This window comes from Misgurnus anguillicaudatus, chromosome 9 (genome assembly GCF_027580225.2).
Source record: "Misgurnus anguillicaudatus chromosome 9, ASM2758022v2, whole genome shotgun sequence".
NCBI lineage: Eukaryota > Metazoa > Chordata > Actinopteri > Cypriniformes > Cobitidae > Misgurnus > Misgurnus anguillicaudatus.
Genome location: NC_073345.2, coordinates 31494368 through 31506957, shown reverse-complemented (window position 1 = coordinate 31506957; position 12590 = coordinate 31494368). Strand labels below are relative to the sequence as shown.

At 37.1% G+C, this 12590-nt stretch overlaps 1 protein-coding gene across 2 annotated transcripts in view; it reads left to right on the top strand.

Moving 5' to 3' along the window:
- The window catches only part of tbca (tubulin cofactor a), a 28733-nt gene extending 16143 nt beyond the window's left edge, over positions 1 to 12590 (top strand). For both annotated transcript variants that reach the window (XM_055180581.2, XM_055180582.2), the window contains exons 2-4: positions 7958 to 8063; positions 8997 to 9083; positions 12350 to 12590. In XM_055180581.2, the coding sequence (XP_055036556.2) occupies positions 7958 to 8063; positions 8997 to 9083; positions 12350 to 12430 (274 nt within the window). In that variant the 3' untranslated portion in view covers positions 12431 to 12590. The remainder of the gene's footprint in view (positions 1 to 7957; positions 8064 to 8996; positions 9084 to 12349) is intronic.

Genomic DNA, 12590 nt, shown 5'->3' with positions numbered 1-12590 from the left:
CACTGGCTACATTTAAGTCCAAAAAATGTACTGATACATGTTTACCTAATATTTCTTTAGACAGATCCATCTTTTCTATTAATTTTCCATTAAACAATGTGATCTGAGCTCCTTTCTACTCTGTTTGTTTCTTCTGCGATTGCTGTGAGCGCAGGTTTCGTGGGTCATAAAGTACACCTGATTTTTCACAACATAAGACAGATTGATTTGTCTTGTGTTTATATGAAAATCTGATTTAATCATCACCTGTGTTTTATCTGAACTAGATGAACATTTATTTCTAGGGGTGCACCGAAATGAAAATTCTTGGCCAAAACCGAAAAAAGGAAACCAAGGCCGAAAAACCGAAACACCGAAATAAATTATTATGCTGTTATAATTACTGTTATATAATGCTAATTATAATTACTGTTCTGTTGTCAGACATATAGGGGCGGTTTCCCGGACAGGGATTAGACTAGTCCTAGATTTAAACACTTTTAAGAGCTCTCCAAACTGAAAACAACTTGCACTTACAGATCTTAAAATACATCAGTGCCCTTTGTTTTACCTCAAAAGGCACACAGGTAATGTTTATAGTATGGCATGTTTGTTAAAACTAGTTATATTTCCTAATTAAACTAAGGCCTAGTCCTGGATTAAGCTAATCCTGGTCCGGGAAACCGCCCCATTGTGGCGTTTTCCCAGACAGGGATTAGACTAGTCCTAGACTAAAATAAATATAAGAGCTGTCCAAACTGAAAACATCTTGCACTGACATATCTTAAAATACATCAGTGCCTTTAGTTTGTCCTCAAAATGCACACAAGTAATGTTTTTAGTAAGGCATGTTTGTTTAAACTAATTATATTTCCTAATTAAACTAAGGTCTAGTTCTGGCTTAAGCTAATCTCTGTCCAGGAAACCACCCCAAAGACTATTAAAATAGTGACTAAACATGACCCAATAACCTTGTGTTTAATCTAGGGCTGTCAATAGATTAAAAAAATTAATCTAGATTAATCGCATGATTTCATGAGTTAACTGCGATTAATCGCAAATTAATCGCACATTTATATCCATTCTAAATTTACCCTAATTTAACACTTTTCAGGTTTTTAATATTCTAATCATATATACATATAAAGATGCTTTATGCAAATGTATGTTAACAACAGCCTGTTTACATTTTAACAGAATCACCAGCCATTGTTTGCTGTTCCATTTTTGTTTGCTGCTGCATCATTTGTGACCTGTGCTGGCAAGTTGAGTCGGAATTAGCAAATTTTTAATAAATAGTTGTTCATATTTTGACATTCTCTATTAAAACATAGAACAATGCATGATTTGTTGAAATATAACAAAATATGACAGAACTACACGTGTTTGAAGTTGAAAGAGTCAAATTACCACAAACATTTCCACATCCATACATTATATTACCACATCAATACCTTAAAATCACTGGTAAAACTACTAGATTTAGCACACACAAAGCAAAAACATCATCAATGTATGTTCAACTTTTTTTCCTTTTGTTTGATTGACATTGAGACAGACTGCTTAAAATCTAAGTGATCTAATATAATGTTACACATCAGATAGTTTTACCCAACAGTTCACCAAACATTTACTTAAAAAATAACAGATTATAGATCCTACCTGCGTGAATTCTCATCAAAACAGATATTTGTAAAACTGTAATTTTGTGTAGATGTCTATATATCCGGGTCGCGCACTCGCGCGTCTGTGTGCACGCGCTTCAGATATCAGTCAGTCAGCGTGAGAGGATCGCTTTTGAGTCTTGTCGCTCTTAATAACTCTTTAACATTAATCAGGTACCGAACTTTATCTCTCTTAATGACTCTTTTATCATCAAGCAAGTCCTGCAGTCTATTTTCTAAGTCATGCATAAAAGCGAAACCAAAATGAATTGAGACGCATTTTTGTATTAGATTAAGCATTAGGAGGACGGGAACGTTACACCTCTCAGACGTATAAATAACGATCATATCAGATGTCCAATGAGCATTTAGAGCATTGGATTTGGTAGACGATTTGCTTAATGTTCTTATTTCTATGAAAACTTTCGACTCATTTAGACAGGTTCACATTTGTCTGCGTCTCTGTTCATTCAACTATGGGCTGGACCAAGGGTCAAACAGAAATTGTGCGTTGCGTTAATCTCCGTTAATAAAATTAGTGGCGTTAAAATGAATTTGCGTTAACGCGTTATTAACGCGTTAATTTTGACAGCCCTAGTTTAATCCAACCAGCTGTTACTTTAACTACTAAGTTACTAAAATCTTGATTTATAAACGAGACATCGCAGACAATTCGGCGCAAATTACAAAATTGCCATTACACAGAGTTACTACAGAAGGCATGCGCGGGCATAGGAGAGAGGGAGAGCTCGCGCACAAGCACATAGATAATCAGTGTATGTGGGAAAACACTGACCTTTCGTGATAAACTCGAATCAGTCGTCTTCTCTGTCAGTAACATCTGACGTTTACGTGAAAATGCAAGTACACAGAGGAATCCGCATGGAAAACACATCCAACTTTTAATTCTTTCACTCAGTGTCATGTATGAGAGGCGCTGTCTAGGGGCTTCACGCACAGAGAGAGAGAGAGAGAGAGCGTGCACAAGAGAGGCACCACCGAGCGCTCATAACAATAAATGAAAATAAAAATGTAAATGTTGCGACCATTGTTGATTTTGTGGCGCACACAAACAAATAAATGTATGGATAACACTGCCAGGAGAAGAAGCCGCCATTACGCGAGATTAATGTAAACAGCGTGACGCGTCGCGTAGTCGACGTAATCGATGACGTCGACGCATCGTTGCAGCACTATTGAGCACGAAGGAGAGGGGTGGGAGACGACTGATCACCGTGAAACCCAAGCGCTAGCGCACAGATGGGAGGGGCGCGGTTGACATTCATTTTCGGTTTACATTTTCGGCTGGATTTTTTATTTCGGCCCGAAACCGATAATGCCATTTTCGGCCGCACTTTCCGGCGACCGAAATTTCGGTGCATCCCGATTTATTTCACAACCCCAAATGTGCCATGATTAATGTTAATGATATTTATTTGATGTTTATGCGAACAAAAGTGCACTTGCGTGTAAAATAAGTTTTAAATTTGGTTTGCATCAGCACACTTTTTTACATTTCGGCTGGTGCTAAGTAGAACTAAAAGTGGTTCACTGGCTCGTAATCATAGGGGAACCATTTTATGTGCCATGTAGCACCTGTGTAGAACCATATTCGGCTATATAGAACCATATCTGGTGCTATAGTGGTGCCATATCAACCCCGTATGGTTTTTCATAGGCGCTTTTAGTGCTATTTAGCACAAAAAAATTTTTTAGAGAGTAGAAATTGTTTACAAAACCATGATAATATTGATAATTTTGGTGATTTTTGGTCTCTATAACTGTGGTGTAAATACCGTTTTATCTAGTGATAGACTGATATATCGGCGGGCCGATATATCGGGCCGATTATTGCGAGTTTCATGTGTATTGGCATCGGCCAATATGTGGCTGCGTGTTCGGGGATTTTTTTTTTTTTCGGCATTATTAACAGACAGAGTGCTGGTCTAGTCGTGTGACTAGAAACAACCAACCTTTCCATGACAACATCGAAAGCTCTGCCTAACAGCTGATCATAGCTGTACAAAGCGGGTTTTTATTTCTCATCTCTCTATATATTTGTAGTGGTAAAGTGCTAGAAATCAATATCCTTTGCTGATAGTTCCTCGTCATTGTGGAGAGTGCAGTTCATGGTTCCATAGCACCCTCACCTGTTTTTACTATTTGTTAAATATAGTTTTTTTTTAAGTTTAATAAATGTTACTTTTTTAAATTGAGACTTGTAACATTTTATCATTACCATCGTGTCATTTTTATTATGTAAATTGAGTGAGCAAAAGCAGTCTCGCCTCCAAATATCGGTTTAAGAAAATCGGCTAAGGCTAATGAAACAAAAATCGGCATCGGCAGTAAAAAATCCTTATCGGTCGATCCCTAGTTTCATCTCCAGTATAAGCATACTTATTTGCTTTGGCATAAAGCTTAAGCACAGATCGTCTCCATTGTTCTCCTGAGCAAGGCATGCAATCACAGATTTCTTTTAGGCAATTATTCCTATATTTTCTGTCATGATGTTTTGCTGCACAGACATTTTTCTCTTTATCCTGGTTTTCACCAAATCTTAGAAACTAGAAAGCTCTCACTTTACTCAACAACAGACTGCGCTGTCTGCAATGCAGCTTTTCTTGTGCTGAATCTCTATCTGTATAGGTTTTGTATTTTTGTAAATTTGAAGACCCAGTATCAGACACCTCTGGTTCCTCTTTGGGATAACATGCAGGAAGTTAAAGTATCCGTGAAGCTAGTAGCCATGTTTAATTCCTCCCTTCTCTTTAAGACCCATGGAAGTTCGGACACACGTTATCATCTCAGTTGTGTTGTTCTGGTTCTCCACATCCTTTCTTTTCTTCACTTGCTCTGTTCTTTTTCCTCCTTTTATTTCGGTGATGTATTCCAGCATGCGTTTTCTGGCCTAGCTCAGCGGATGCACTTAATAAAATGACAGACGTAATTTGCTTTTGTCACCGGGTCTCTCCCTGGCCTGGCGCCTCAAAAATACAGTATTAGAGAGGAGAGAATGTGTGTGTCGAGTCTAATTCTGTTCTCGGTTTTCCAGAGAGATGCTTTTTCCATTAAGCTGAAGGAAGCGGTCCTGGCAGCCCCATTTACAGACGCCCAGCTCCGCCCCTGCTATAAGCTACATCCACATCACCCTGCCGAAACCAAAAATTAACATCAGCATGACATTTTTTCATTAGCCTGTCCCTCACTTTTATTAGAATTATGCTACACCCGATCACTTCGCCCCCTCGCCCACCACCCTGTCACCCCCCTCTGGCTTCCCCAGCACGTTTTCATGCCTGTGTCTCCCTTGCCTAATTCCACCCTCCCCACCATCATCCAATGCTCTGATTTTCTGTGTGCGTTTGAGAAAATCTTACCTTGAGCATATGTTCAGAATTGCACACGGGCGTTGTGATTGAAGCCTGTTAAAACCAGCGTAATTGACATAAAATATGACAGAGCGTCGCAGTCGGAGGCGAATCTTTCGGCACGTGGCCTGGGCTGGCAGAATGTTTGATTAATGGAGAAGTGTCTGCTCTCGCCCCTTTCTTTCTCGCTATCTAACGTACACACACATACGCGGCTGATTTTATGAAAAATGAATTCCGCGACGCCATGTCGTCCCGACAAGCGAGCAGGCCACAGACGGAAAACGGCTATTAGCTTGAATCATTATCAATAGTGATATTTTCAAACTCCATTACGGCAATCAGGCCCCGAATTTATTCAATGCATTTAGTTCATTTGCCCATAATTGATAAATAATCAAAATTTATCAATGTACCCGCGCCACGTTTTCACTAACAATCAAGCAAAAGTGGCCTATTTGCCACCTGATTTGGTCCAAATTAGGGACTAAATTGATGATCAATTAATCCTAGAAGGGGCAGTACAGTGTCTTTGTGAGTGTGTAAAGAGAGAGAGAGAGAGACAGATGGAGTTCAAAGACAGATTAGCGTAGCGATCAGGAAGTAGCTGATGCAGCTTAGCGCTGTGGCTAACAAGCATGCAGCTTTTCTTAGACTGACAGTAGATACATCATCAGGGACAAGATAAAAAAGAGGGAGAATGCTGGGAGAAAATGTGTTTGTCTACTCTTTTTATATAGTTGGATAAGCTTAAGTATGTGCTGTTTTGTGAGAGGCTGTCTTTTTGGAAATGGTTTTAAGATTACATTACAGTATTTATTAAGTTTTAAAAATTGATGGTTAGTTTGGTCTAATTGGGTCTTATTATCTTGTTGGGTAAATATCATGTAGTGCTTTATAAATGTCAACAATTTCTTGCAGTCATTTGTCATTAATGACAAACATTATGCAACATTTGCAGTCTTTTTGATTTATATATGACACTGGACCACAAAAACCCAGTTGCAGTTGGCCAGTTGCATGGGTATATTTGTAGCAATAGCCAACAATACATTTTATGGGTCAGCATTATTCTTTGTTATGCCAAAATCCTTAGGATATTAAGTAAAGGTTATGTTCCATAAAAATATTTGGTAAATTTTCTACTGTAAATATATAAAAAATGTATTTATCATTAGTAATATGTGTTGCTAAGGACTTAATTTTGGGCAACTTTAAAGACGATTTTCTCAATATTTTTTGCACCCTCAGATTCCAGATTTAAGTAGTTGTATCTCGGCCAAATATTGTCCTATCCTAACAAACCACACATCAATGGAAGCTTATTTATTCACATATATTTGATATGTTAACAGGATTTTCTAAAAACAAAAGTGTGAGATGTAACTATGATTATGTTTTAATCAATTTGTAAAAGTGTTTCTAGACAGGCAATTTGGAGCCCATTCATTCCAATTGACCATTAGCGCAAACAACCAAAATCAAGCTGTACATCAATATAGCTGTAGAAATTGTACATCCGTTATAAAAACCATTTATCAGCTGCCTTTACAGTACAAACTGGGAGCTGTGATGCCAGAAAACATAAAAATACATGAAGTATGTAAAGAACGTTGCAGTTAAAATCTGTGAAAATTACAGTGGAATTTTTTTCTTCGATTTCAGCAAAGTTCTGTATATTTCACAGTTATTAACTGTAGTTTTACCGCAAGATTTGTATCACTGTGGGAAAATTAGTAGAAATTACAATGTTATTGCAGCTGGGTTGCCGGTAATTTGCCGTGGATTGACATTTGTGTTATTTACTGGCGGGAGTTTGTTCAGGGTTGAATCAATTTAAAATATTAACAGGTCTTTATCTTTACAGAATAAAACTATACAATAACAGCCTCATGCAAAGCATTCTGGGAACCAGAAATCATCCTCAACCTTTTTCTGTTTTTTTGCTTCAGATTTTGTTTCCCAGAATGTTTTGCTTGATGCTGTTTTTTTTAGTTTTACTCTGTAAAGACAAAGACTTGTAAATGTTTAATGTTCATTTAACTTTGAACAAAATGTTGCCAGTAAAAAACCTAAATTTAAATCTACAGTAAATTACCGGCAACCCAGCTGCAATTTCTACAGAATTTTTTTACAGTATATACTTGACAATTCTTAACTGTACCAAAGATTTCCTATCCAAAATACGTCACTACTAGTACTTACTAACATACGTCATTGCTTTGAATGGGGAGATCGCTACAGGCAATATGGCTGCTCTAGCAAAGGAATTCCCGAATCAAAGTTTATCACAAGTGGCCTTTCCATAGATGACAAGACGTCATGATGATGCACTTGACACGAAAATAATGGTCTTAATAACACAAAATGTAACACAAAACACCCTAATGTGCTAATGGAAAGAAATATAAGAGGAGACAATTATTTAAATGAAATATATTGTTATGCAGGCAATTCGCACAAAATCCATGTTTTTTTACTATACATTTTTGTATTTTTAACTCACAAAACATAATTTTAACGATATTTTACTGTAAAAATACATGAATAATCCTGTTAAATATTACAGAGATTTTTCACCATAAAATATGGTAATTTGCACCTTAAATTGTCAATTTTATTTTAACTGTAAAATTTAATGTTTTGTTAAATGTACTAGTTTTTAAAAGTAAGTAGTTAACCAATTAAAAAAAATTTACAGTGAAATTTTTACATGTTTTTTTCCCTTTACAATTACAAACATTTTTACACCCCGTTCATAAAAATGTATACTGTTGCAAAGCTGTGGGATGATTTGGGACATACGGTGGAGGTATATTAATTTTTTTTGTAAAGATCTGTAGGCTGGTTGTTGGACTGCCTGACAATAAATTCCTGACAACATTGATCAGACAAATAAGTATTGAATTTCTGGATACTCATTCTTCTTCTCCTCTCTTTCAGTTTGGCCAAGGAGGAGGTGCTTTACATAAAGGAGGCAAAGCAGCAGGAGGAGAAGATTGAGCGGCTGAAGGCAGAGGCAGGAGACGAGTATGTAATCAAGAAACAGGTGAGAAAAATATACAAGCCTTGCATTTAAAACAACAAAGAACCCTGATGGGACTCACCTTAAGTACCATATTGAGTGTTCAGAAAGTATTAGATGTTCCCTAAAATCACCTATAGATCACACATCGGATACGGATTTAGTTTAATTAGGGTCTGAAATGTTGTTTTTACACAAAAGCCAATGGTTGGTGAATTGATAATACTTTGTATATTAGGATTATCTAGCTTTTGCATATTTCCATATTGGAAATAAATTAAATAAATGTAACTATTGTTGACCTTTTTTTTTTTGTGGTAGATTATTTGATTTTACAGTATCAAGGGAAAGCTTATTTTCTAAAAATGATTTAAAGGGTGTACGTTGGTGGCCAGCTCCTTTGCCTGTCCAAATTTCCATGCGTTTGTTGCTTTCAAAATGTTGATTTCTAGCCGTGCATGTAGGACTTTCTATAATAAAGTCATCAGATTATTTATCAGTTTATATTCTGGACTGCTGGTACAAGTTGCTCGTCCTGTCTTTTAATAGGAATAGCTTTGTTAATAGTGAAGGAGACCCGGCTGATTCAGTGTGGCAGTGCTGTGGGTGAAATCAGGCTGAGACTTTTAATGAGTTTTAATGTGCTGATGCAAAATTAATGACGTTATGTAACTTTGAAGGAGTTTTGTAATTAACAACACATGCTGCTAATTTAGAGCTACTCAAGGAGTAGTGGCCCATGCTCTCTCTCTCTTTCTCTTTTTTCCTCTCTCTCTCTTTTTACATCACGCATTTCCCTTCTCTTCTCATTTCTGGAGTGGATTTATATATGTAAAGCTTTGTTATAAAAGTAAATACTAGGAATGTGACGAGACAAGACATGAGATTGGGTTCGCGAGATTTTTAAGAAATCCTCATTGATAAAATATATGCATATATTATATGTGTGTTGAACAGGTGGAGGTGTTGCAAGAAGCAAGAATGATGGTTCCTGACTGTCACCGTCGTCTTGCTACGGCCCATGCTGACCTGCAGCAGCTATTGGTGAGAATATCACATGCACACATTAGTTTAGTTGACCTCTTAACCATTACAGCTTCTAGTGCAAAATGATGACACTTCTTAATCTACCACAAACATAAAAGCGTAAGATGCACCATCAAGTAAGGTGCCTTCCATATTGAATTTTAACTTGGTTTTGGTACATTTTTGTAATTTACCCCTCCTTTGGTAATTTTTTGAAATGCTAAAATATTTTCATCCCAGTATAAAATGCAGAAACAGATGAAAATAAGCTGTTCATTGGCATTTAGCAGGTGCTTTTATCCAAAGCGACTTGCATTGGGAGAAAGAGTGAAAAGATTAATTGGTATGGCAATATTATAAGAAGTTATATAGATATAGTTTCAACAACTTTTTAGAGACAAAATTTATTAAGTCAGCATTTTCCTACTTTTAGACATGGGTTGGTTGTTTAAAAACAGCCAACGATCAGTGCAGATTATATCCTTTCAATAAAAAGAGGCTTAAAGGCACAGAAACTATGGATTGGGTCATCCACTCAATATCAAAAATACAGAAGACAATATTTGATATGTTAGAGAATGTGAGATATGTAAAAGTGACCCATTCGCGTCCTCCCCGCTTCATGTTATCTGACGTTTAGAGGAAGTATTAAGTGGATTACAGAGGTCATGTTATTTAACACTAAACATCCTTTAAATGAAACGAAAAGGAGGCCTGTGCATTATCCAGGTGCACATTGCTCCCCTTGATAGTTTTTACACCAATGGAGTGAGCTCTTAAACATACACGGTCCTGTGTTGCACTCATTTCAGTTCATTAGTAACGTTGTCACGGCAATGGCCTCCATAGAAACCGTCGTCGATCGATTAGCATTGATACGACCTACTCCACTCCGACCTCCATTACGTTTTCACACTGTTACCTGTGTGTGTGTGTGTGTGTGTGTGTGTTTGTCTGTGCAATATTTGATAGGTTCACTAATGGAGGTAGTTAGTTTCATTGTATATTTTATGCAAGAAGTTTTCTGGAAAAAAATCCATATTATTCCTCGTGTAGTGTAGGATAATATTATAAAATTTCTAGCCTTTTAAGCACACGTGCTAAACTGTTGGCTTTAAATGCTTATATCTTCTGTATGCGAATTTTGATTCATACCAAAATGCTTTTTTGCATAGTTGTGTTTGAAACATGAAAACGTCTCGGGTTACGTATGTAACTGTTGTTCCCTGAGAAGGGAACGAGGTGCTGCATCTCACTTGCCATACTTCCTGTGTCCCTGTAACACCATCTTTGGCAATATTTCAGATAGCGATATACTTCCTGGCTCCCGCATCACCCTGTCTTTGTCGTTAAGCCTCACCATTGGTTGAATTTGATATACGCATTCAGACGCACTTACCCCTGGAAGCGTCCCCAAAGTGTCACCGCAGTGACGCAGCGCAAGTTCCCTCAAAAGGGAACTGTAACAAGGTATCTTAAAAGGTAACACGATGTAACTTTGCTCTCACTTGAAATGTGTCCCTACAATCAAGGCCGGGGTATACCTTTTTTCCGCGTCCGGCTCGTGCGCGCACGCATCCGCGCAGCTTTCCAAGTATACTCCCCGCGGCTACACGCGGATGGCCGCGTTCGACACTATACCCAATACAAATGATTTCTTATTGAAATTATTAGTCTAACAGGCCGTCAGGCCAACACTGATTTGGCGACATTTACAGTACATTAAAACATTAGGATAGGTGAAGAAAAGTAACCGATCCACCATTGCAAACACAGTTTAGAACAAACAACAAGACAACAAAGAACAGGAATCAAACATTATGGTAACAAACATGCTCCACAGCTTTCTGTTCTTGGAAGAAGTAAAAGTTAAAGGTGCGGCGTGTAATTTTTATAAGGATCTTTTGACAGAAATGCAAAATGATATACAAAACTATATTATCAGGGGTGTATAAATACCTTTCATAATGAACCGTTATTTGTTTATTACCTTAGAACGAGACCTTTTTATCTACATACACCTAGGGTCCCCTTACATGGAAGTCGCCATTTTGTGCTGCCATTTTTCTACAGAAGCCCTTAAAGGAATTTTTTTTTACTAAGTTGTCACTGGCGATGACATGTTTGTCCAGTGGCGGCTACCGTAGCTTCTCTATGTGCTTCAAAAGCGAGGGGTGAGCTGTGGACTAAGCCGTTGACTGCAATTTGCAACCTCACCACTAGATGCCGCTAAAATTTACACACTGCACCTTTAAAGAAGAAAAACGATAGTGTGTGTGCAAATGCTGTCTATTTCCTTTGTATAATTGTTTTCAGTGGAGTGTCCTGTCTAAATATTTTCATGCGCATGCGCTGTTGTACGCGCACTGACAAAAATGACATCATGCGGACGGCGCGCATACGCAGATGTCCCTAGTATACTTTTGGCTTTAGTCCCTGAATTTGAGGATATTGGACCTGGAAAGTCCTTGAAAGGTCCTTGAATATGAAGTTAACTAAGGTGTGGGAACCCTGATAGTAAGACAAAAATACCATGAAAGTCAATGGTGCCCCAGATCATCAGCAGAACAAAGACATTTTAACAGGTTTTGAACAACTTCAGCTTGAGTGAATGATGATGGAATTTTCATTTTTTAGGTTAACTGTCCCTTTAAGGATTTTTTTACTAATGTTTGCCATTTTCAACCTCACACTGTAACTTGCAGATCTGCAGTGGGTTTTATTTATTGTTTTATAGACAACCTTTATATGACAAAACACATGTACATTTATACTATTATAAAACTGAAAACACCATGGTAAATATTTGATCTGTGCTCAATTTTATTGCACTTTAAAAATGGCTGGGTTATTTTTTACCCAGCCATATTGGACAAAACACACCAATGGGTTAAAATTGACCCAATGGTGGGCTGTTTTAACCCAACTGCTTTGTTGTTACCCCATGGTTGCATAGTAAATACCCAACATTGGATAATTTTTAACCCAGCATGTGTTCTGTCTTATATTTACCAATTATGGATAAAAAAACAGCCATTTCTCATGTGTATAATTATTTACTAAATATTTACATGCATATTGCATATTATAAGTTTGATCATTAGTATTGTTCTTACATATATGTAGGATTATTTACTTGCATGCATTATTATTTTATGAATTATTATATAATTTAACATACAGGTACGGAAAGTAATTAATGCATAGAGAGTTTCATTGTCTTATAAAAATAGATTTCCAGATTGTGTCCAGTAAGTGACTTTTTAAACTTTTCTTTTTTTTAGGAAACAGAGGAGGAATTGGCTGAAACAGAAGAATACAAGGAGGCCAGAACTGTTTTAGATTCAGTCAAGCTAGAGGGGTGATGCAAACATAAAAACCAACTGACATCCAAGTGTCCATTCCATTTGTTTAGTGTTTCAGAAGTGAAGCGATCGTTTTAATTCACAAGTTAATAACACTTCTTGGCCTTCTGTAATGTAATTTACACAATTGTGAAATAAAGTTTTTTTTTACTATAAAAAA